Source organism: Neophocaena asiaeorientalis, unplaced genomic scaffold (assembly GCF_003031525.2).
Source record: "Neophocaena asiaeorientalis asiaeorientalis breed wild unplaced genomic scaffold, Neophocaena_asiaeorientalis_V1.1 scaffold606, whole genome shotgun sequence".
Classification (NCBI taxonomy): Eukaryota; Metazoa; Chordata; class Mammalia; order Artiodactyla; family Phocoenidae; genus Neophocaena; species Neophocaena asiaeorientalis.
The window spans coordinates 5,578,980-5,604,879 of NW_020173687.1; the positions used below are offsets into that span (position 1 = coordinate 5,578,980).

Consider the following 25,900-nt stretch of genomic DNA (forward strand, 5'->3'; position numbering starts at 1 on the left):
ATGCACGTGCGCTCGCTGCGCGTCGCGGCGCCCCACAGCTTCGTGGCGCTCTGGGCGCCCCTGTTCCTGCTGCGCTCCGCCCTGGCCGACTTCAGCCTGGACAACGAGGTGCACTCAAGCTTCATCCACCGGCGCCTCCGCAGCCAGGAGCGGCGGGAGATGCAGCGCGAGATCCTCTCCATCTTGGGCTTGCCCCATCGCCCGCGTCCCCACCTCCAGGGCAAGCACAACTCGGCGCCCATGTTCATGCTGGACCTGTACAATGCCATGGCGGTGGAGGAGGGCGGCGGGCCCGACGGCCAGGGCTTCTCCTATCCCTACAAGGCCGTCTTCAGTACCCAAGGCCCCCCTCTGGCCAGCCTGCAAGACAGCCACTTTCTCACCGACGCCGACATGGTCATGAGCTTCGTCAACCTCGGTGAGTGAAGGCGGGAGGGAGGGGTGCGCGTCTCGGCCAGGAGTCGCTTTGGGACAGGGAGGGCGCCGCGTCTTGCATCCAGCCCGCCCATCTTTCCACTCCCGGTAGTTATCAAAACGGCAGTGCCTGGCCGAGGGTCTCCCACCCCCCTGCCTTAGTGGACCCCAAGCTGCGCGCGCCCCAGGTAGGGCGAGCCGGGCTCATCTGGCCTGTGGGAGTTCGGGGGAAGTAAGGACCGGTCTGAAGCCCGCTCTGGGTTTAGTCGGCGACTGCACCTCTGGGGCGGGAGGCGCCGGGCGGGCCGCGGCTCAGTTCAAAGCGCGGAGCTCGGTCATGTGAGCTGTGCCTGTACGGCTGGGCCTGCGCTACCTGGATTTAAAGGGCCCTGCTCCGCGAAGCTGACTTCCCGCCCTTTCTGAGCCCCTCTCAGCCCTGCCTGGCCCTGGCATCGCGGGCTTTGCGCTCCCTTCCCCGACCTGGCAAGCCCTACCTGTCCCCTCGCGGTGCGCCCGCCGTAGCGTGCTGCGCGCCCCGAGCGCCTCGGGGCCCCTTTCCTGAGCGCTGGGCGCCCCTCTCGCTCTCAGCTCTCCTGGCTGGAGCTGGGGGAAAAAACGTTGCCATTGCGACCTTTCTATTTTAAATATTTAATGATAGGTCCCGGACTGGCAGAATCCATTTTCAGCGTTTATCACGTGTGGCGCGCAAACCACGGCTTCTGGCTATTGGGTGGCGAGGGATCTCCCAGCAGACGCCGCCGGGGGAGGCTAGGGGACCCGGCTTCCGACTGGAGCCGCGACCGCCCCGGGGATCGGAGGCTGGCGCTGCGGCGAGGGTGGTGCCCTCGCTCCATCTGTGCACATCCACCAGACTTACTCAGACTAACCCCCGACTGCGCGCTATAGGGCTCATGATCAAATATTTGGTTTCTGAGATAACACGCCCCGATAGCGCTGTTTCCCGAGCCGCTTTCATTCTACAAGTGTCACTTGCTGCGAAAATACGAACGAAGTCAAGACAGCAAACTCACGCCCACCGGCGCTGTGTCAACAAGGAAATAATGATCCTGAAGCCCCCCGCGGGGCACCTGGGGCGTGGATGGAGGGCGCCGGGAAGCGCGGATCAACCTTAATGCTTCCCGCGCCAGATAAGGTCCCTGGAGTTCCCGGGACGCCATTGTCTGTCCTTAATAATAGCCCAAAATCAAATAGTGAAACGAGTTTCAGCGAGCAAGGGGTGGGAGGTTTAGATGCCAAAATGACTTCAAGAAAGTTTAAATTATACTAGGCAGCCTGTTAGAATGAGACAGCTCCATATGTCCTGATTTAGAACAATCTCCAAGATGTATGGGGTGGAAAAAAGCAAGGTGCAGATCAGTGAGGTTACATACGTGCTTGTATATCATGCTTTCCCACTGGAGGAAGACGCCATGGATTGGAAATAGATTTTATGGGGGCAGGGCAGAACTGGGGCTGGGGCCTTAGGGATTTGGGAGCTGGGGCCTGATTTTTCATTGTCTGCAGTTTTGTGTATGATTTTTTTTTAATGTGCATTTGTGACCTATACTAGAAGCTAAAGAAAAATCCCAAATACGTACATGTAAGTAAATTAATTAAAGCAGAGCTGTGTCTCCATCCTGAAGCCAGGGGTTAACCAGGGCCCTTTCTCTGGCTGGGGATTTATGGTATCTTCTGTTCTGTCGGATACCTGTGACTCCCAGTGAATGCCAGCAGGTCCCCGTGGCGGCCTTCAGAGCCTGGCTGAGGTCATTAAAAAGGTATTTGTAAGCCCTGGCTTCTGTGGAGGGCTCTGCAAACACAGTGCAGAAAGCACCCTGCTGCTTATGGACCAACCGCGTGGCCAGACACGGGCTCCTCCCATGCCCGAAAAGGACTAGGTCGCCAACTGGGTACCTCTGGGAAACTTGGGGCAGGGCTGTTTGCTGCCCCTTGGTAGCGGGGAGCAAGCTGGGACTTGTTTGGGAAGACCACAGCTGGGTGGTTTTCCTCCTCTGGCTGTACACACACCTTTCAACCCGTTAGTCCCATTTCTTTCATCTTGAAAAGACAAAGACCGGCTTGTCTGAGCCTCTTAATCAGTCAGGCTAGCTTTGGGCTTTGTGGGACAGTCCTGACTTTCTCAGGTCTTGCTTTCTGGAGCATCACTCCAAATTAGATGGCAGAGTGGCTTTTAAGAGAGAGCAGTGACCTTGCTTGCTTTCTTTCTCAGTCCCTAAAACTTTCTCGGTAATTAGTTGGGTGAAGACCTGGACCGCAGTTGGGCAAGACTCTTCCTGTAGATGTTTCTAAGGTTGCCCTTTAATTTCTGCTCGGCAGCAGCATGGGAATAAACCGCCTGTCCCTTCCATTTTGTGGGGTTCTGGGATTTTGCCACAGGAGGGGCTGGGGGGTAGCAGTGGGGTTGGAGGGGGCGTGTAGGAGACCTGCTTGGAAGCTGAGAAAAAGCACACGATTTTTCCTTGGATTGCAGATCATACTGACCTGTAACATACAAAGTTTTCTAAAGATGCGTTTAGTCTCACACTTTTACTAAGAGTGAGAAAAATGTCGTTTGTTCATATGCAGCTATTACTTGTTACCTTGCAGGGGACCTGGGGGGGAGACCTCGAAGGGAGACTGACTTTCTCCACCACCCTCTCCTCCCCTCAAAGCCCCCTCCTCCTTCCACCACCCCCTCCTCCCTCATTGCATACCGCTGCTGTCCTGCAGTGCTCTGGGGGACTTCGGCCTGAAGTCTGAAGGCTTTTGCAGAGCTGGTGCGTTTATTCTTCCGTCTGCAGCCAAACTGGTTTTTGTTCCTCTAAGTCGTTCTCCTCAGAATTCAAGCTTTTTGCCAGGCTGAGTGGGATCTAAACTAGAGAGGGAACTAGAGGAGAATTTATGACAAAACCAGGTGCTGAGAATGAGGACCTCAGACTGCACCTTGTGACAAAGACCAGCCTGTACAATAAAGCCCCTGTAATGCTAGCTGAGCTGCCGGAGGGAGACTTACATCTTCCCAGGCTGGGCCTCTTAAGTTCAATGGCGAGATTTGTAAACTGGTTTGGATTAACAAGCCCCCAACTCCTCTGTGCAGACTTAAGTTTGGAATTCAAAACAGGCTACCCTCTCTTAAACTGTCCCCAGGCAATGTGAGTTCTGCAGACTGAATCCCGAAGATAGCTACCCTCCCCCCCACCCCTTCTTTCTTTGGAGAAATCCAGCAGCTCCTTTTGGGGTCTTCTAAAGAAGCCCCTGGCACTGGGGGTGTGCGATCCACATTTATCTCTGATCCAGGTTCTGAAGGAACCAAATTTGTTTAATCTTTGAAGCTAAATTAAAAAGAGGGGAAGTTAGAAACCTATCCTTATTGGGCTCAGTGTCTAAAAGTGGCTTTTGTTAATGTAGCCGAGGAGTGGGGAGAAGGCCGTTCGGTTTTACTTTTATTTTATACCATCTGGCGATCCTTTTTGTTGACAAGTGTTTGGCATTAAGATCTCTCCTTTTGCCCCTTCAGAACAGGCTCTACCACTGTAGAGTATTAGAAAAAGATTCTGTTACAGTTTAAAAATTTCCTTCAGGGAGTGCTTGCCGAGGGAGCACAGGCTGCAGGCGCTCGCAGCTGTAACCTGGCTTGTGTTAAAATTTGGAAGGGGCTGCCCCACATTCCAGCACTGGAGTGCCGGCCCTCACTGGTGAGCAGCCAGAGGTTAATATAGATGTCACACAGCCTTCCCTCCTTCTTTCTTTCTTTCTCTCTTTCTGCAGTGTCTTCGCTATAGGAGTGCACCAACAGCTGTGTTTTTAGTAACCCTTTCAACATCACTTCTTTTAAACCTCATTTTCCTGCTTATATAAATCAAAGATCTTCTCCCCCCTCCCCCCAAGGATATATGTGACCCAGGTTTGAACTTTTTGGGGGGGGGTCTTTGTATTTCCCTTCTGGAATCAGAGCAGGTTAAGGCCGAAGCCTGGATGCCAGCTCGCGTGGCCAACAGTTTTGGTGTTTATTCCAGAGTTGTCACTTGGTTGTGGGGCGGCCCTTGAAGGGGTAAGGGAGGAGGCCTAGGGAAGCGAAGCGGGGGCTTCTCTGAACGCACAGAGAGAGGAAACAGCTTCTGAGATGCAGCTCCTGCGAGCTCCGGGTCGGGGCCTTCCGTAGCGTCGTAGCCTGTCAAGCCTCTGCCGGGGTAAACACAGCTGGCCCGCGAACCCTTGACCAGCAGCGTGCCTGCGATGTGAGCGAATATCACGTGTCCGCTGCGCTCGGAGAGGATGATGACTTCATTCCAGGGAGAGCCTCATCTGAGTTGATTGATCACCCCTATCGCTTTAATATCTTTTTTTTCCCCTATCGGGTAAGGTCATATTTGGCCCATTGCAAGAATCAGAGTGTCCTAACACTCCCCCAGTCTCCACCCTTCCCCAGCCTGCCCATCCATTTCACCAGCTGACTATTTTGAATGGAGAGCCCTTTGCACCAAGGGGCTGGCCACGTTCATGCTTTGGCGATCCCTCTTCAGACCTAGCTGGGGGCTGTCGGCACGGCTGCTTTTTGGCCGGCCTCTGCTTTAATGCAGTCTGGCAGTGTCACCGGGCTTAGGGCACAGGCAGGGATGTGTGGGACCTGTCACGTTATTGTCAGAAGGAATGCATGGATTAGCCTGTAAAACGTGGCGGTGGGAGAGCGCTGCAGCTGTGTGCGCTTATTATAAAAGATTTAAGTCCCACTGGTAAAATCAGTACGTTGAGTTGCATGACCCTCTGCTTTTAATTAGTTGAAGTCAAATGCGCCGGTGCCATTTTGCCTCCTCTCGCCTTCGTGGGGTGAGGAACTACCAATATTTACATAGAAACTGTTAATTTGTGGTAAAAATGATAACACATTTAGCTTGGCACACCCAAAGTGCTCCGACTTGATGGATCCCGGATCAATGTGGAGTAGTGGGGTGATGTCACCTGGGCGAGGGGGCAGGGCGGCCACATCAGTGATGTTTGTCGCCTGGACCCAGGACCCAGGATGCGGTCGCAGGTGCCTGTACCGATGGGTGGGTGCAGTGCGTGAGGAGGCTGGTCTTTCAAGAAGCTAGCCGACTCTGTCTTTGCAAGCCAGATACGTTGCGATTCAACCCCGTGATGTAAAATCTTTTAAGCATTCTTACAAAATTGTGAAGCGAAGCGGCAGTTGCCTTTCTGGTTGTTTTGCGTCTGTTCTCCCAGCATGCTGGGTCCTTTGTACTGGGCAGCTCAAGGCACAGTACTTTATTTATTCCAGAGCTTCAGATGCTTTTCTTTCCAATTCCTGAAACAGTTTATAGAGGAAGGGGGGGTGCTTTCACGGCAAACGATCCCATGTACAACCACAGCTATTATGTGAACCGTTCGCTATTAGCTCTGTGTTCAGCTGCACTGGAAATCTGGGTTTTGCAGCAAATGGCATTTGACAAATAATATTTGACAAAAAATGTGACTTGGTATTTCTTAATATGGAACAGATATTTCCCAGTTAACCTTCTGCGGGGAAAAATTGCTCTAACCCGATGTGAAACGGCAGTGCCGATGAATACCAGGGCTGCCGCTGTGTGCTTCCCCCGCTCTCCAAAGTGGAGTGTTTATGATTTGGGGGCATATTAGCAGTGCATGAAGCTTGACACTTACTTATGTGAAACTCAGAGTAGCATGTGCGATGCCGTCCTTTCAACATTTGTGTCGGGAGGCATTGCTGGGAGCCGAGAAAAGCCTTTGCTGATCCGCGTGGAGTGGATTGAATTAATGACAACTCCAAGAGCACCAGTTTTAGGGTAAATTGCTTTATTGTTTTGGAGCCAGGGTGCTTATAATCCGGTTCCTGTACAAACATGTTTAACGTGTGTTAATGCATTTGCAAACCAGGGCCTCTCAGCACAACCCTGCTTTTCATTAATTGATGTCGGTAGCATGGTACAGTATTTCAAAGAGCTGGCCAAGTATAAACTGTGTTTCCAATTTCCTTCCTTTCCTGTGTTTGGAATGCCAATGTTAATTTGTTCCCATGCAGGAGCAGGGGCTGCCAACTGCGGCTTTCTATAAAGGGCTTCACGGTGAAGGCTTCCAGCCCTCGCTGATGCTTGGGGCTGCCTGGCCAAGTTTCCTGACACTTTGCAGCTAATTCTGGGTGATATATGGAGTGGGGGGTTGGGGGGCTTCACTGCCGTGTAACGGAAGTTCTCGGTGACAGCAGAGGGTGTGACTTGGCAAGAGAGAACGGAATGGCATCCACACTGATTCTCTTTAGACACAGCTTCAACCCATGTGTCTGTTTCCACTATGGTTGCCTATTAGCTGTGTGACCTTGAGCAAGTTACTTAACGTCTCTGAGTTTGTTTCTTCGTTTCAGAAATCTGGTTAAGAATCCCCTCCTCCACAGACCCTCATGAAGACAAAGTCATATCTCTCTTGGGTAGAGTCGGGCACCAAGTAGGTGCGCAATAAGTGGTAAACCTTGTTTGCATTTTGGTGGCCAGATCACTATTCACTTTGGTCCAAATTTCCGTTTTTAAGTACTTGATCTTAAAGGACCAAGATTAAGCCACCCATGTTGTTTTAGAGATATGAAGAAAATGACCCCAAAGATGCATATCTTTGTATATATGTGTATCCCCCGCCCCCCAACGACACATGCATTTTCGTCCTCTTCAGAGATCAGTGACATTTGAGCACACCAAACTTAGTTGGGGACAAGTAGAGACTAATGCTGACTTTCTCTTGATTTTAAGCATCTATGGCTATTTCAAAGCTTTCCTACTAGGGAACCTAAAACTTGTATGAGGGGTGTACAGGAACTCTCTACTATCCTTGCAACTTCTCTCTGAATCGAAAATTATTCCAAAATAAAAACTTTTAATTTCAAAAACTCGCATTACTGACATATTTCTTCCCACCCCTTCCTGGAAGGTGGTCAAAGTACAAATTGTCTTTTCCTTGATTCAAGGGAGTGACAAGCCCAAAGCATTCATTAACAGACCAGCACAACTTCCCCACTTTTTATGGGAGCAGGTGCAAGACTGCCCGCCCCCCGCTCTCCCAGCTGCGGTTGGGATAACAAAGTCCCAAGTGGATTCAGTGCCTTTAGAAGCCTCTGGAGACCAGAGGATGGTGAAGGTCTCCGGGGCCTGAGTCTCGGGGTGGGCTTTCTCACACAAGGTTTCCCATAAATTCTCTTCAGCTCTTTCTGTACCGTTAGAAAACTCTGACTTAGCGAGTATTAAGGTTCCCACATCTTTGAGGTCACGTTGTTATTCTTTCACATCTTTATCTCCCCAGAGTAGCTTTCAAGTTTCACTCTTTTGTTGTCTGGCTTAATTAAATTTGTCTGTGAATAAAAACTTGCACTGTTTCCAAAATTGCGGACTTGCATGTTTTTAAACATTGGAGTTAGGCCTGTACCGTCTTGTAATGCCAGCCTCTCTCTTGCCTTCATGTAGTTTGAAGAAAAAAAAAGAATCCAAGCAGTTAGCATGACCATCCACCTAGAATGGCCCCGGGGCTCGTCTGCCCAGCAATTGAACAATGCACTCAAAGGCAGGAGGGTTTTTCTGTGGTTTCGATGGCTTGTGTTTCGGCCTTTGATAAAGGACTTTTTCTTGACTCTTTTCTCAGACATTCTCCCCGTCCCGCTCTAGCACTGCCTTGCAGAATTCTCATGGCACAGAAGGTACTCGGACATTGGCAGCTTGCGTGCGTGCAAGGGGTGAGGATGTTACACGGCAGCGTCTTCAAGTGTTTTTTGATCTTGCATCCCCGCTAGGAAATCTTTGAGGTACACACCCTAAACAGAGACAGATCGTATAACTACTCCTGTTTTAGGACGGTATGCACTTTATAAAACAAAGACTAAAATAGAAGTTTAAGTAGGCGGCACTAAAGATAAAAAATACAAAATTCCGATGCTCATTAATACACATTGTAACTCATGCATAGTAATTAATGCAAAGGTTACAAGTTTAATTCATTAGCAAGACAAATGTAATTTTGCTGTCCCTAAGATTTTCAATGTGATGGAATTTGATCTTTCACAGCTCCTGGTTCAACAGTTTGGGGTCAGCGAGCTAAAGGTCTGGTCCTAAATTTTGATTATTTTGATCCTTTGTCTAGTCAGCATCAAGAGTTCACAAAGAACCCCACAATCTCGGTAGCCTGAAACCACAGAGCTTTGTTGTTCTTTTGTTATGGCTGCGTCGTGGGTTGGCAGGGGGCTCTGCACATTGGCCGGGGAGGGTGTTCAGATCTCCAGGCCGACGGAGCTGCCGCCCTCTTGAAAGTCACCAGTCGTGGTCCCAAAGGGAAAGACAGCGTGGCTTGTGCACGGGCTTTTCATCTTTCCAGCCGGAAGCTACACGGGCGCTTCTGCCTGCATTTCATTGGTCACAGCCTGTCACGTGGCCAGACCTGACCCAAGGAGGCAGGAGATGACAGTCCCATCCCAAGCTTGGAAAGGGGAGCACCAGAAAGCGCCTGGGAAGTGGCACTCACGACCACACTGTCGCAGGCGAGGGCTCTCTCACCGGGTAAAACGATGGAAATAGAACAGGTGAATTGCTGGCTGCCTTACTGAAAACAAGGTCTGTGTTTTTCAGTCTCATCCATCAGTTATGCAGAGATGCTTGTTGAAGCTCAGCCAGTAAGTCCCCATCTTCCCTGACGCCCGTCAGTCCTTGAAATTTACTTAGTTGCGATTATAATCTTTCCCGCCCCACGTCCCAGTGGATCCCTCTTGCCCCCGCTAAGTGCTTGCACCCCATTTTGGAGACCAGTGTTTCTAGAATCTTCCTGATCACTGAGGTATTCACGTGGTTCAACAAGAATAACCACTTCTCTCCATTCCCACTTGTAAAATGACTCGCCTCTTTAGGACTTGTCTTTCAGCAAAAGCACGCTTCGGCGGCACTCGGGTTCACTACCCAGAGAATGAAGGAGCCTGACTCTGGCCCCAGCTCAAGAGGCCCTTGCCCTAGCCGCGGTCTGTCCGGGCTGTGCAGGTGACTGTCTTGTCATGAGGTCTTGCTTTTTCTTCCTGGGCTTCAGAGGCACTTCCTTGTCCAGGCAGGATCTTGCAAGGCTAAACCTAGAAACTGAATTCAGAGACTCCTTCATTATCTAAGTGCATCGCTGAAGTAAATCCCAGTGATAACGTGGGAGGGTTGTGATCTTTCTGTAGCACCAAATGGATTTATAACAGCCTCCCTTATCAGGCTCCTTATTTAATTCTCTCAGGTTCTGCAAAGCAAGTCGTAGCATTCCCATTTTAAGGAGGAAGAGACGGAAGGGCCCCGAACTTGCAGAGCTACGAAGTGGTGGGGTTGGCATTTGAAACCAGCTCTTGCTGAATGTACACCCATTCACTCTTCCTCCCGGCCCCGTGGAGGTGCGTGAATGGGGGAGACGGGGCACGAGGGCAGTGGTGATGAGACCACCAGAACAGCCTCCAAGCCCTTGACCTTGACTTTGTGGTTCTGTGCTCTGAAGAGGAAGATAAAGATAAGTTATCCGTCCTGCTTGTGGAAACTCCCCTCTGCTCTGTCTCTATGGCTTAAGAATTATCGACGACGGGGCAAAGGGCCCCGAGTGCCCATGTACTGGGGCTCCTGCATGCACCCCACACCCACTTGATGGGAAAATTCCAGAGGCAGCTAGGGACTGGTATTTTAATAGCGATACCTCAAGACACTGTATTGAAAAGATCATGGAGGTGGTTTTTACCATATGTACTGGAATAAATATTGCCTATTGTTTGTAATACCATCGTCACCACCAGCCTAAATGTCCATGAGCAGGGGATTGGAGAAATAAATTTGTAATACATTTATTTATAAATGTGTAAGAAACCAGAAGGGAATGCAAGAATTTCTTTTTTATGTATGCACTTAGACTCAGACAGAATGTCAAGAGGGAGAAAGCCAGTTGTAGGAGGATGTTTAGGGTGTAAGCGTTTGTCGTTGTGTCAAAACAGACACACACGAGAGCACCAGATAATACTGTGTATCGTTTGTGGGCTCATATATGTGTGGTAACACTACGGAAACATGGCGGTAGGACTCACACCAACCGCCTTTGGGGAGGGAGGCAAGGGATGGGATTGGGGAGAAATTTTAAATAAATTCCAACTGTTCTGGTCAAGTTTCCTTTATTTTAATAATAAGAAACCATTCGGAAGTGCAGTGTGGTATCCTGGACTGGATCTTGGAACAGAACAAGGGCAATAGTGGAAAAACTGGTGCAATCTGAAAAAAATCAGGAGTCTGGTTAATAGTAACCCATCGATATCAAATTCTTATTTTTGACAAGTGTCCCACGGTTATGGAAGATGTGAACCTTGGGGGAATCTGGGTGAGGGTCCACGGGAACTTTATACTGTCCTTGCAACTTTTCTATAAAGTTATTCTAAAATAAAAAGTTTATGGGAAAACCAGGAAGCAACCGTGATATTAACTCCTGCAAATTCTTAGTTTTGTGGGTACCTGGATATTAGTTACAATTTCCTCTGCATTCTTCTTTGTGATTACATTTTTCCAAGCACCAGTGAATCAGAAATCTCTCCTACTGGAGACAAGAGAGTCTTGGCCTGAAGCTCAGCCCTGAGGTGGCTCTTGGTGGTGTGGCCCCAGGGAACCCATCTTAGAGTGTATTCAGGGTATCACGCCCCAAAGGCCAATAACTCATCAATCCACAGACCCATTAACATGACGGGGCCTCAGCCAGCAAATGAAAACCCCACATGGCAGTGTCCCGAGACCTTCAAAACTCTCCCTGCCTCGGTTCACGAGGTACCTACCCCGTGTAAGGCAGTCCTCCTCCGTTTATAAGCAAGAAAGAGAGGGGAGGGGGTCGTTTTAGGTCTTTCAGTTTTCCTCTTGGTCCTGAACTTTGTGAAATGTCCCCCCACCCTCTTCCCTCTTCTCAGGTTCCATTTTCTGACTCACTTGACCTAACATTTGTTGAGGGAGAAGCCCTTAAAAATGGCAGTGGGGCCTCAGAACCTTCCAGGGCTAGTAAACGTTTATAGGGTGGAGGCACCCGTTGGTCATTTCCTTTAGGAGGAAACAGTAAATGAAGCCACTTGCCTTATACCTGCTCAAACCCGGAGCTCCTAATTGTCTTAATATATTGGGGGGGGGGGCGGTGAGGGTGCGGGGGGATGGGAGAGGAGATCCAGAAATCTCTGGTTCTCACGTGCCTCAAACACCCTAGGAACTTGGAAGTGGCCCTTTCACGTAGGTGTAGAGCAGGGTTTCCCACCCGCAGCGCTGTTGACATTTTCAGCCCGACTCTTCTCTGGCGGGGGGCATCCTGTGCGCTGTAGAATGTTGAGGAGCATCGCTGAGCTCCACGCATGAGCGGCCAGGAGTGGCCTCCAGTTTGACAACCACAGTGTCTCCAGACATAGCCAGATGTGCCCTGAGGGGCAGAGGAGCCCCTGGCGGAGAACCACTGGTTTGGGGTAACTCTCCTCCAACTTGGAAATTGACTTGGGAGCCTTGGCTTCAAACCCATTGGCCCATGGCCGTGAGCGGGGAAAGCGGCGTTTTCGGATGGATGGATCGTTTTCCGGTTGAAAGGAAGACAGAGTGCAAGCAAAACGTGAGCCCTCTCCTGGGGACCCAGCTCTGCCTGGATTTGAAACAGCCTGGAGACGAAAAGGAGGTCAGATCTCTCAAGAGCAGGCATTGTCTCCCGGGAACCAAAATATTTTTACAGCACCTTTTGCCCGATGATACTAAAAACTTATTAAACACACACTTAGAACCGGTCTCTCTTTATTCCCCTCCGCCAGCTTCTCGGGAGGAAATAGGGCAAACCTCTCTCTTACCTTGTTCCCCTCCAGCAGGTAACCTGCTGGGGGGGAGGGGCGGTGAGCGAGGAAGCTGCATTTTCCATTTCTCACTGCAGCTCAGAGCTACGATAAATAAAGCAGGGAGACCCGCTGATTTTTGTGCAGACTGTGAGCCAGAATGGCTTTTACAGTTTTCAGAAAGGGTGATAAAAGAAGAATATTCCATGATGTGAAAATGAGATGAAATTCAGACTCCAGTGTCTATAAAGCTTTATCGGAACTCGTTTTGTTTGCGTCTTGTCTGTGGCTGCTTTCATGCTCCATCCACAGAGCTGAGTGGTTGCAACAGAGACGGTGCGGTCTCCAAAGCCTAGAATATTTATTATCTGGCCTGCTATAGAAGTTTGCTGACTCCTGCTTTAGACTGCCCATACCCTCTACCTGGGGAAGGGTAGATAGTAAAAAAAAGTCTGAGTTTTATCTGACCCCTCTGTCCTCTGCAGACGTCCAGTGACACATAGACAACCCTCTCTCTTCCCGGATGTGGGAGGGCCTCCTCTGAGTTTGACCAAACTCTTAGTTAAACAGATTGCTCCTCTGAAGACTTCCTGGCATCCTTCATGTGGGTCGTGCGTCACAAGTTCCCACCAAAGTGATCAGGTAGATTTCACAGCTTTTCCTAAATTCGCTTCATCCCAGCAACCCCGTCCCATGTTCTCTTTTTTAAAAAATTGTCCTAAAACGTCTCAGGTGGTAGTTAAGACTGGCTCTGGGGTCGGACCTGAGTCTAAATCCCACCTCTGCTACTTGTTAGCTCTGTGACCTTGGGCAGGTTATGAAACTCTGGGTCCCCGTTTCCTCCTCTGGGTTCGTGTTGGTGCCTGCTACCCGGGCTGCTGTGAGGATCCGTCCCCTCCGCGGTGGCGGGAGGAGAGCTGAGCATGGTGCCCACGTGGCAGCTGGTGCCCCATACGTAACGTTAGTGGCCGGCAGCAGCGCTGTCACTTGCCTGGCCAAAACTCGGACCACTGTGGGCGTGGCCTGCCTGTGCAGGTCCTCCGTGCAGCTCCCCCTGGCATGTAGGGCAGTGGGATGCACCGCCTGGCACCTTCTGGGGATGGGAGCGGCGTGGGCACGTGTCCCACCAACTGAGTGCTGTGGGATCTGGGTCGGGGTGGTCCTCCCTCAGCCGGGATGCCCCGTGATGAAGCTGGAAGCTGGCCTCTGTTGACTGGGCACGAGGCAAAGCAGGAAACTGGTTTTGTTATTACGAGTCCTGTTATACTAGAAAGTTACCTCTTGCTGATTATAATCTGTGTTTATCCGTGCAGAGGTTTAAGGAAACACCAGATCATCAGGACTAACCCTCCGCGCGTCCGCCAGCTTAGGGCACAGACAGCCCCTCAGATTTAGACACTTGTCTATGGGCGGGCCTACTCTTAAAAAAATGAATAACAAAAATTTCACAGTAAAATTGTACCCTTTTCTCTCTTTTTTTTTTTTTTCCTGAGCTCTGTTTATGTCAGACTTAGTAGCATTTCCTGTGCCCGACATTTTGTTTTGTTTTGTTTTTGTTTTTTTGCGGTACGGGGGCCTCTCTCACTGTTGTGGCCTCTCCCGTTGCGGAGCACAGGCTCCGGACGCGAAGGCCCAGCGGCCACGACTCACGGGCCCAGCCGTTCCGTGGCACGTGGGATCTTCCCAGACCGGGGCACGAACCCGCGTCCCCCGCATCGGCAGGCGGACTCTCAACCACTGCGCCACCAGGGAAGCCCCCGACATTTTTTGATATGGGCAACTGACCTCCACCTGAAGTGAGGACCCACCCATGCCGTTCATTCTTCAAATAGCACGATTTCCACATTTATTCTTCTGTGTGAGGAAACTGGGACGCAGGGGTGACAAGTCATTTGACCAGCTTTGGGGACAGCAGGTCTGTCTGGCTTTGAGTCCCGGGTCACTGGTGTGTGGCCTCATGCAGGTGACCGGAGGCATTCAAGTGCTCTGGGACCCAGCTTCTGTCTTGGTCAGCTTGGGCTCCCATAACAAAACACCGTTTCCTGGGTAGCTGAAACATCAGACGTTTATTTCTTGTAGTTTTGGAGGCTGGAAGTCCGAGATGAGGGTGCGTGCATGGCTGGGCTCTGTTCTCTCTGGCTTGCAGACGGCTGCCCTCTCGCTGTGTCCTCACATGATGGGGAGAGGGGTCAAGTCTCTTCCTCTTCTTATACGGGCGCTAATCCCATCCCTTCATGACCTCATCTATACCTGATCACCTCCACACATGAATCTGGGGGACCCAATTTAGTTCATAGCAGTTCCCCTCTCATATGGTGTGGCTTAGGGCCCAGGGCAGCTGGGATTAAATGGGGGTGATGGCAGCCATCTCTCAGTAAACAGGGCCTGCCCCGGTACTGCCTTTGGAGCCCAGTCTGGCTGCAGAATCTCTTTTAGGTCCTTCTGTAAACATGGGTATGGCCCGATGTCCTGACTTGTCCTCACTGGGGACGCCTGTAAGTTCCTCTCCAGGTACAACTGGGGTCCTCACATTTAAGACCCAGCATTTTCCTAAGTAGCGTCACGTTTGAAAAATCATATTTACATTATTTGTTCAAATCCCATTAGAGATTTTGACAAGGCCCGGACATTTCAAGAGCAGCGTGATGCTGCATTTGCCCCTTGGTGGGGGCAGTGGGTCAGACAGAAATTGGGCAGAGTGAAAATGACCCTTGGAATCCCTTAGGAAGCTGCCATGTTGGAGATGGACACACTCTGCGTAAGTCCCTGCTGCTGGTTTTTCTTCCAGCATTGGGGTAGTTTGCCACTTCTTCCGTGGCCCATGAGATGAGACAGTTGGCTTAAGTTTAGTGCCATATTATACCAAAATACCTTTTTTTTAAAAAAAAAATTATTTATTTATTGGCTGCATCGAGTCTTGGTTGCAGCACAGGGGATCTTTCGTTGGGGCTCGCGGACTTCTCTCTCGTTGGGGCTCGCGGGCTTAGTTGCCCCGCGGCACGCGGGCTCTTAGTTCCGCGACCAGGGATCGAACCCGCGTCCTCCATAGTGGAAGGCAGATTCTTAACCACTGGACCGCCAGGGAAGTCCCCGAAAATACTTATTTTTAAACACTAGCACCACTCTCATGAACAGGAAGTGCTGTAAGATATATACGTCCCAAAGCCTGCTCCTTGTTTCTGTGGAGAGGAATGATGTCTCACTTAGGACTTGTTCTAAGTCACAGTATACCTGCCTAACAGTGGCTTCAGCATTAAAAACATGTCAGTATCTCCCATAACAGCAAGTCTTCTGTGAAGTGATTCCAAGTTTGGGGTAGCAGCTCAGTAATATCATCCAGGTATCCATGAGCTTTCCCCCTTGCCTTCACCGTCCTCTAATGTCTTATGTCTTTTACCTCACGGTTACAGGATGGCTGCTACAGCCCCAGACATCACATCTTCATATAATCTCACGTTCAAGGCAAGAGAAAGGGAAAGGGTCCAAAGAGCTCTCCTTGCTTATCTGTCTTCCTGGCTTCCTAGACATTCCCTAGAAGTCTTCTCTGTAAGTCCCCTGGCCCAAACTGGTTCACAAGGCCAGATTTTGCTACAAGGAAGGATGGAAAGGAATGAAACTGGCTTCTGGCCCCCACAGTAGGAGGGAAAGCTTGGGAAAGGAAAGTGCATTGGAAGTGTTCGTTATGTAGCCACATTCAAATAATCTAAGTTGTTTCTCTCTCCCTCTTTGTCGTTGTTGCCTATGTGGTGTATAGGTGGATTTACAGAAGTTATTTGAACATGTGATTTGACTCACCTCTTCACTATGCCCAGATAAATGGGGACCCTGAGCTAGTTTCCAAAGTCTCCAAATAATAGCGTGCCACAGTGAATATATGCAGAAGTTGGGTTGCATGTTGGCATTAATTCAGCCAGACCCTCTGCAGCCCATGGAGAGACTTCAGTTTCTCTTTAAACTCGAACCTGTGAGTAGGTATACCTCTCGCCCTGACTTTGAAGACTGCGTGGGATTCTGGCCAACAGCCAGTTGCCTGTTGAAAACTATCTTTATTTTATCACCATCTCCTTAGACAAGTGGCAAAACTTCTTGAAAATCATCTGAAAAGGTCAGAATCATTGTCCCATGGAAGAAAACAGAGGCCAGGTCTGAGTTCTGCTTGTGGGACAGGTGGCTCCTGTTCCCCTCTGGGTAGAGAATGAACAGATCAAGATACTCAAGGCATGTTACGAATCTGTGTCTTTGTTGGTAAGCCGAGGGTGGAGAGCTACTTGGATGGAAGCCCTGCTATCCTGGTAGAACCTTGTTTGTACCCTGAAAGCCTGTAAGAACTTTTTCCAGTAAGTGGGTTCTGGGCACATGGGTTACTTCTGCTTGTTTCCAAGAGAGACCGATGTGAGAGGGTCTGGGTATATCCCTAGGCCCACTGGTTGGAAGAGATGATCAGTGGAAAAGGAGGTGGAAGGTGTTTTCAGGTGTTATTTCTGTGCAGTGTGTGTTTGGTGTGAACAAAATTATATGTAACAGAATTTTGGGGTTGCAGGCAAGGAAATATATTCAAACTAGTTTAAGGAGAATAAATAGGAAATCGATGCATCCCCAAGACCTGGGAAAGGACATAACAGCGACTAGAATGTCCTTAGAGAGTCCAGGGGTTATTCTCTCCATGTCCCTCACTGAATAGCTTCCCTCTGACCTCTCTGCCCCACTGGATTCCTCTGCTACCCTGCCTATTGGGAGAAAGATGGCCACCCACAGCAACTTGTAGTCACAGCTCTCTGGCTAGCCACATACTTGCCTTACCAGCTTCCCTAGCAGGATGGAATGGACATGGGATGGTGTTCTAACCAGTGAAGCACCAGAGGAAATCTGCTGGGAGTAGAAAGGGATGGGAGATGGTTCTGAAAAATATTTTGCTTCCTGATGAGTGACAGATGAACAAACAGAACAGTCTATCTTTTTCTCCCTTTTCTTACCTTGAATGTGGTTCTGTGAAGATGTGATGTCTGGAGCTGTGGCGGCCATCTTGTGACCATTCGGCAACAAGCATAAGGACTGAACATCAATGTGCAGGCGATGGCAGAGCAAAAAGATGGAAGAAACTTGAGTTCTTGATGACTTGGTTGAGCTACTGCACCCAAATAAAATTCCTCGGGAGGGACTCTTAGCTTGAATTACATGTTCACTCATGAATCGGTTGGGTCTAGAAGGTAGATCATGCTTCATAAATAAGGTTTCTGAGAGTCAGCCTTTGGCCCCCTGTGGCTGGGTTGGGGAGTTGGGGGTGTGTGTACGATCTAATTATCGCTAAGTTAGCCATAAAAATAATAATAATCTTTGTAGCTAACATTTGTGAAGGGCTTACTATGTGCTAAGTACCCTTTATCCTTTTTACCTATATTACTAATTTAATCCTCCTAACACCTGTTTCAGGTGGGAGCTCTTACTATCCTCCTTATTTTAGAGATGGGAAAACTGTGCACAGAGAAGTAAGTAGCTGGCCCAGAAAGTGTATTTGAATTTGGAGGTCCAGTTACTGAGCCCTCCCTCTTAAACTTGATCCCGAGCTGCTCCTCAGGCTTGAAGGATGGGTTTGGAGCAGGTGAATAAACAGCCTTGCTAACGGGAGGGTCATAGGTCAGGGCAGTAGGACGCCACATACACGTTTCCCAATTAGGTGCTTTAGGCATAATATCCCATTTCTTTGATTATCGATGCTTCTGAAACCAAGATGTCTTAAAATTGATAAAGGTGTTAGTATCTTTTCCCCAAACAGCTGGTATGAGATTGCTCTTACTATAGGGGGACTATGGTGACAGATACTTCTTGAGTACAACTGGAGATGGATAAAGCCAGCCAATACGTATTGTTGATAAAACTGTTTATTGAAGTTTAACTTGTGTACAGAACAGTGCACGAATCTAGAACAGTTAGGAATTTCCACGAAGTGAACACACCCAGGTACCAGTGCCCAGAACAAGAAACAGAACCTGACCAGCTGCCAGAAGCCTCCTCACAGCCTCACCCAAGGGCGACTGCCATCCTGTCTTCTAACGCCATAGACTAGTGTTGCCTGTTTTAAAACTTTATCCATTTAATTGTACAAGTGTTCCCTTAAATCGCTACCAATCATTTCCAATTATTTGGAAAGATGACTCTATTTAGACCTGTTTCAAGTAAACCAGAGGAGACTCACTTTGGAAATCTGTTTGCCGCTCTGCCGGTTACATTCAACAGAGAATCCAAACTGTAATTTCTGAACCCTTGTTTGGTTTGACCTCGGATTCTCCTTCACTTACCAGAAATAGGTTCAAGGGACAAAAATGCAGTTTTAAGGGTGTTTTGATAGTTCAGCTTGGGAAGTCAAGTTCAGTTTGTTGCAATGTGAGCGTGAAACGAATGAGGGTCTTGAAGTTTGCTGGTTTCCACCAAACTCCCCCCTGCAAGCCCCCGGGGCGGCTGCTGAGCATCTCTTTACAGTCCTATTTGCAGAAGTGGACGCTGATGCCTCTGTGATGAGTGTTTTGCTCCATGTGTGGGGTTTAGAGGAGACTCTTATTGTGAAAGGGAGATGGGAGTCCGGCATGAAGGAAACGCAGAACAATCTCTTCCTTAGCTGCACCTGCACGGCTCTGGCTTAATGAGTTTAGGTTGATGGAACCCAGACCTCAGGAAGGATTATAAATTCTCATTTGATTTGATTTGCTTCTAAAATACCTTAAACCAGCTGTGCCTGCCCAGCTGACCCAGGAGTCTCTGGCTGCTTTGGGGGAAGGTCTGAGAAGGCACCCTCCTGTCCTGGGGAGGGGCCCGTGGGCTGCCGCACTGCCCCTCCCACCCCCGGCCACTCCCGGGGCCTCCTCCGGTCTGGCGCTTGTCCTTGTCATGTCCCATGATCGCTGGCCTCTGTCTTCTTGAATTCTCATGACGGCCCCATATAACTGGGGACCTCTTCATGTCCCCATTTTGTTGAAGGGGAAGCTAAGCCTCGCAGAGATGGGTTAACTTGTCCTGAGTCACTGCTGGTGATTGGCAGAGTCCGAGTCTGAACCCAGGCCATAGGGCCCCATCTCAACCCCAATTCTCTGCTGCTTCTAGAGCTGAGTGAGACCGAGAGGGGCTTTTCTGCCCTCCTGATAGGGAACCCGGGGGGAAAGTTTCCAAAGATTGTTCACTGAGATACTTGAGAACCTGCCAAGTGCCACGCAAGTGAGTGTGGTGGGTGGAACAGTGGAGAACCACAAAACAATCAGAGCTGACATCGTTCAAGACTTCTCTGCGCACCAAGGACTCCACGGACGGGCTCTATTCTGGCGGTTCTCAAAGTGGGGTCCCTGGACCGGCGGCATGGGCCTCTCCTGACAACCTGTTAGAAGTGCAAGTTCTTGGGCCACACCCCAGATCTCCCATGTTACAGATACTGGGAGTCGGTCCAGTGGTCTATGTTTTGACAGGCTCCCTGGTGACTCTGGAACACGCCGAAGCTTGAGGATCCCTGGTCTGTTTTAATCCTACACCGACCCAGTGAAGTCAGTGTTATTCTCACCATCCTCGCATTTGACAGATGAAGAGTAACTTGCCCAAGCGCCCCGTGGGTGGCAGGGCCGGGACTTCCCCCGCAGCCTGGCTCCACGTTCAAGCCTCTTACGTTCTGTACCTGACTTCTCTCAGGTCTTACTCTGGGAGTTAAAACCTAGAAAAGAAGATGGTTAATAAACAGGTCAACGGGCCAATGAATCACTTCCTTAAGCCGTAGGAAGGAAATGAATGGGGAGGGGCGGCTGGGAGGGAGTGAACGGCCCGGCTCAGCCGAGGGGAAGGGGTCTCGGGGCCGGGTGGGCCTGAAGCAGAGCCCCTGAACTTGCTGGGTCTGATGATTACCCAGCCTGATGTCACTCAGCAAGTGACAGACTCCCAGGTGGCCCTGTGACCGGGGCAGGGGTCGTCATTCCTATTTTACAGACGGAACCGAGAGCCCAGGGGCCACCAGCGTCCGACGCAGGCCTCTCCCACAGCTCCGGGATTAAGTTCTCCCTACTTCCATGGCATTTCTCACACTGGGAACCTGTTTTTGAGGAAGAACCTCCCCGTCTCTCTGAGAACACGTATTTGGACCCTGGTTTGTGATAAGCTCTTTATGTCGTCATGCTGCTATCAGAAACCAGCGCGCCGATGCTACAGAGCAGCGCTGTCCAATAGCACGTTCCCCGATGATGGAAACGTTCTGTATCTGCCGTCCAGTACAGGCGCCCCTGGGCACATTTAAACTGATGACACTGAAATAAATGTAAACACTGCCACACCGGCCACATTTCAAGTGCTCTGTAGACCCATGCGGTTAGTGGCTGCCATACTGGACCGCGCAGATGTAGAATTCAAGTTTAGGTCGAACTACATATAGGTCAAAATGGGTGGAAATTTCACAACTTTTCATGGTACAACCTAACAGAAGTGAAAGGGGACTTCAGGCCAATTAAATCCATTCTCTTCTTACTGAGGGAAAAACTGAGGCCCACGGAGCTCAGGGTCCCACGCAGCCGATTGAGAGCCCAGGTGGGACCAAAACCGCCTGGGTCTCATGAGGCTTGTGTGTCTGTTAGCTCCCGGATTCTCAACTCGGCGTGGTTGACAGTTGAGGCTGGACCACCCCCTGTAGTCGGGGGCTGTCCTGTGCACTGTAGGATGTTTAGCAGTGTCCTGGCCATTACCCACCAGACGCCAGTAGCACACGCTCCCTAAGCTGTGACAAACAAAAAGGAATGCAGGCATTGCCCAAGAGCCCCTGGGGAGGGGAGGGGAGAACAAAATTGCCCCTGGCCAAGAATCACTAGTTTAGCTGAAATGGTAACTAGTTTCCATTCTTTCCCCTCATTTTCAATTAGCTAAGGATGGGGTGGGGACCCAGAGGTCCCTAAGGGCTGGGTTCCCCCCCCCCCCGCTCTGGGGAGACGGGTACCCCTGGATGAAGGATGGCTGCCTCGATTTATGGCGGAAAGGTTGATGTAAGCTCACAGCCTGTTTTTCTTTTCAGCTCTACCAGCGTCTGGGGCTTTTTAGGCAAACAACTGGCTTTGGCCCTAGAGATAATTAAACCCATCTTTTCTCCGCCTCCCCGCCCCATCCCCTAAACCCTTTGGTCCATTCAATTCACAATGATAACATTGTTCAGGCAATAGCGCACACATGTTGACGCCGGGGTGTTTAATCTCGCGGGGCAGCAATTCTCCGCTCCACCCCCTCCACATCTGCGCGGCTGCCACGCTTATGACAAAGCGCCTGGCCGCCAGCGGGCTCGCCTCCGCACCCGCGGCTCGGGACGCGGCCCCCTGCGTCTAACAAGGAGGCAGTGTCTCGGAAGACCCTCTCGGAGCGCCCGGCGCTGGGGCTCCAGGTGGTCTCGCTGGCAGCCAAAGCATTTGGTGGAAAGTTCGAGAGTTGAAGCGGCAGTTCAGGGGAGACAATGCCGCTTGTGTGCCCTCTGCCGGGCGGGGCCCCGCCCCCTGTTTTGGGGGGCTGGGGAGGGAGGATGGGGAGACGACGGGTTAAGGCTATACACCACCTTCAAGCGGTCGGCCTCCCTCGGGGCGACTCTAGCACCAGCAGGAGCAGTATTTACAAACCAGAGGGACCTGAGAGGGATGCGGAGTCCTCGCTCTCTGAGTTTAGCGTTTAAGGAGATTAATGTTGTGACCGCGTCGTGTGTGCTGAGAGCTTGGTGTGTACTTCAGGGATGTCTTTATTTAACCGTCTCCATGGCTAAGAGGTTGGCGGTGGCTCCCGGCATGAGGGAGAGAGTGTGGCTAAGTGGTGAAGCATTCAGACCAGCTGTGTGGCCGTGGGCAAGTGACTTTACCTCTCTGAGCCTCAGTGTACGCATCTGTAGAATGGACACGCACGTGCTTACTTCTGAGTGGAGGGTTTTATAAGGATTCGAGGAAATGATGTGTGTGTGACACACGTGATGTGGTATCCAGGCCAGTGGGAGGGCTTTGATAATGGTACCCGTCCTCCTCATATCGTTAGGATGGCTGCTATCAAAACAAAACAAATCGTCAGAAAATAACAAGCGTTGGGGTGAGAGAATGTGGGGAACTTCTGTGTGCTGCTGGTGGGAATGTAAAATGGTACAGCCTCTATGGAAAACAGTATGATCAGTCCTCAAAAAATTAAAAGTAGAAGTACCATATGATCCAGGAATTCCATTTCTGGGCATATATCCAAAAGGGTAGAAAGCAGGGTTTCAAAGAGAGATTTGCACACCCATATCTGTAGCTGCATTATTCACAAGAGCCAAAAGGTAGAAGCAAGCCAAGTGCTCCCTGACAGATGACTGGGTATCCACACAATGGAATATTATTCAGCCTTGAAAATGAAACAAACTCTGAAGCATGCTACAGCATAGATGAACCTGGAAGACATTGGGCACAGTGAAATAAGCCAGCCACAAAAGGATAGATACTGTGTGGTTCCACTGTATGAGGTACAGAGGGCTGTCAAAGTCCTAGAGACCGAAAGTAGGCTGGTGGATGCCAGGGGACGGGGTGGGTGCAGAACGGGGAGGCGTGTAATGGGGCCAGAGTTTCAGTTCTGCAAGAGTAAGAGTTTCTGCGTATCGCTTGCACAGCCATGTGAATGGACTTAACGCGACTGAGCTGTACACTTTAAAATGGTTAAGATGGCACATTTTATGTTGTGTGTATTTTTACCACAATTAAAAATAAAAATTTTCAAACGGTGGCTGTTACCTAGCTCAGGGGTTGGGTAGGCGACAGAGCAGCCATCCAAGTGAGCTTTTATCCACCTCTCACCTCTAGCAGGTCAATAGAGGGCTCCTTCCCCCAGAGCGGGCGGTCAAGAAGTACTTGTAGAATGAATACAGTCGGGGTGAGGAGACACCGAAATATTTTCTTGGCAGTGTTTATCATGTTAGACTTTGATGCAGTTTTCCTCTTCTCTAGGACCGTCTCCCTTCTTCTGTAAGAGCAGCACAGTGTATCAACGCTCACGTTATTAACATTTTCCTGTTAGGGTCATTGGTATGTCTCTTCAGTTCTCTAGGACTCCCAATTTATGGCATGCCTCTGGCGGCTTTTTCAAGCTCCTTAATCTTGCCGTGTAAATCTTGGAATGAATGAGGAACCATCATCAAATTTCACATCCCTGAAGCTGCAGAGCCATAAATCGCCGAGTGACAGCAGCCTTGGTAACATCAGCTCCAGTGAATTCTGGCGTGTGCCAGAACCTTCTGGATGAATTGTATCCCCGTAGGACAGGAAGGAGCCTGGGGTGAAAGTTTCAGAGTGAAATCAGGGTGGGGGGATGCTGGGCCACAGGATCCTAAGAAGTCAAGGGTCTTTGAAAACGCAGCTCTAGTCTCTGGTTATATTTTGGACTTTGGTTGGTTCTCAGAGCCTCGTGAAAGGCGTCCAGGGGTCTGCCTCCAGCCCATAACTGGAGCTCGTGGTCCAGTCTGAGCTCAGGGAAACCGGACGCTGAGTAAAGAGCAGACTTCTAATGCTGGACTTGCAGTTTTTACTTGGAAAGTGTCACTTTGCTTACAAAATATTTAAGTCCTCTCTCATAGTTTGGCGGCATCTTTTGGGGACAGTCAGAGGACCGCATAGTCTGGAAAGTTAACTAAGCTTTTTCTAAAAACCATGAAATTTTGGAAGGAACAGCTGGGCCATTAACTTGCTTACTACTATTTATCAGGTCTTACTAGCCCTGGCCGGGAGACCGGCTCAAGGAGGGAATGAAGGCAGCTTTGTACGGGCTGACAGTCCCCCCTCCACGACGCAAATGTCCGTCCTCTGCAACTGGCCATCTCTTTGTTTCTTTGCCTTCTCTGCACGGCTGTCTCCACCATTACCACGTCCTGGGGTCTCCAAGCAGCCGACGATCAAACCCCGTGCGTGGCCTCCCTATCCCTGTTACCTGACGCTGGCTACCACCTGGTCATCTCATCCTGCCCGTCTCTGGTCCTGTTCCTTCCCCTGGACCGAGGTCTTGCGGTGGCCGTGTCTTCCACCTCCCGCACAGCCCCCCAGGAGTGGCCCGAGGCGGTGCTCCTCTTTCTCATTGGATGTGCATTTTCCCCACAAAGCTAGATGCCTAAGTGCAGTTCAACAGCCCCCAACTGGACATTCAATTGTCCAGTCTAATTTCCCACTTGGATTTCCCACAGGTCACCTCAAGTTTAGCTTTCTGCATCTACACGTGTTTCTTCCCTCCTACTTCACCTGTGGAGCTCTTCCTCCTGCGCTTGTATCCACCACTGACATTATTGCCCACGAGGCGTTCCTAGCCAGCACTGGGTGGCCCTTCTCCATCTCCCTCTCTTCAGAATGCTTGCCCTTGACCAGTCTTTGGCTTCTGTCCATTCCCACTCCTGCTTCGAGGTGTTTACCCAATAGAATTGTGTTCACCACAAGGAAGGATGTTCACTGCAGCCCGATTTGTAATAGTCCCAAACTGGAAACTCCCCAAATGCCCATAGAAAAATCAGCAGTGGCCTATTCATACGGTGGGGTCCAATACAGCAGTGGAAGTGAGTGAATAAGCGCTCCGCATAGCCACAGAGGGTGCGCGCGGACACAGTTAAGTGAAGGAAGCAGAGGCAGAAGGGGGAGCCCCAGGCAGGCAGGATGAGTCTGCGGTGTTGGGTGTTCGGATGGTGGTCACCTTTGGGGATGAGCAAGGGGCTGGTGTTTGGGAGGGGCCCGGGGTGGGGGTGTCTTTGGCGCTAGTAACGAATGTGCCGTGTCCTGCTCTGGGTGCGTTTGCATTGAGAAATTTCACGAAACTTCACGAACACCTAGGATCTGTGTGCTTTACTGCATGTATGTTATCAAGAAAATAGTTGACTTGAAGACTAGAAGAGGATTACACGAAGTAATACATTGAATCCAATAGGCGAATGGAGCCCTACTGAGCATCAGGCTCTGCGGGGCACTGGAGGCTCACGATCGAGACGTCATTGCCCCTGTTCCCAGAGCTCGCTCAGGGGGTCATCTTATACTGGGAAATTATCCACGTCTGAAGAAAGCTTTCATGGCAAATGGTCACCTGGACATCCCCACTATTACCTGGGTGTGTTTCCTGCCCATCCATTTCTGGGTGTGTATATAATTGGGCTCGATTGTTTTGCTCAGAACTGCCTTGGTTGCAAAGGACAGCAACCTGACTCTAAGTAGCTTACACGGGACTTGTCTGAAGGGTCTCCATGTGACTCACAAATTAGAAGAACTGAAACCTCAAACTTCAGGGAGGATGGGGACCACCAGGCCAGGGGATCAAGCCTGGAAGGCTTCCCCCTTAATTCTGAGCTCTGTCCTCCTTACCTGGAGTCTTCTCACTGGCCAGCTTTCTCTGTGCGGTGATGGTGTGTGGCTGCCCAGAGTGCCACATTACATCCTTAGGGTTTAAGGCAGAGAAAACAAACGGGGCTCTTTCCCACCAGGTGCCAGTAAAAATAAAAGAAATCTTGTGTTTGGCCCAGCTTGGGGCTTGTTCCCTCCCATCCCTCAACTCTGGAGAAGTAGGTCATGGGACAAGATGGTGGCTCCCTTGGGACCATTTGGCTTGATTGCAAGAGCCACGATGAAGCTCTCCAAGAGAAAGAGATGGCGTGAACGTGGCACCTACTGGTGACATCACAGTGAG

The 25,900-nt window shown here is 50.3% G+C and overlaps 1 protein-coding gene across 1 annotated transcript in view; it reads left to right on the forward strand.

The window, feature by feature from the left end:
* Positions 1 to 25,900, forward strand: part of BMP7 (bone morphogenetic protein 7) — an 88,960-nt gene continuing 63,060 nt past the window's right edge. Inside the window, exon 1 of the mRNA XM_024750319.1 lies at positions 1 to 418. Coding sequence (XP_024606087.1) covers positions 1 to 418 — 418 coding nt within the window. The remainder of the gene's footprint in view (positions 419 to 25,900) is intronic.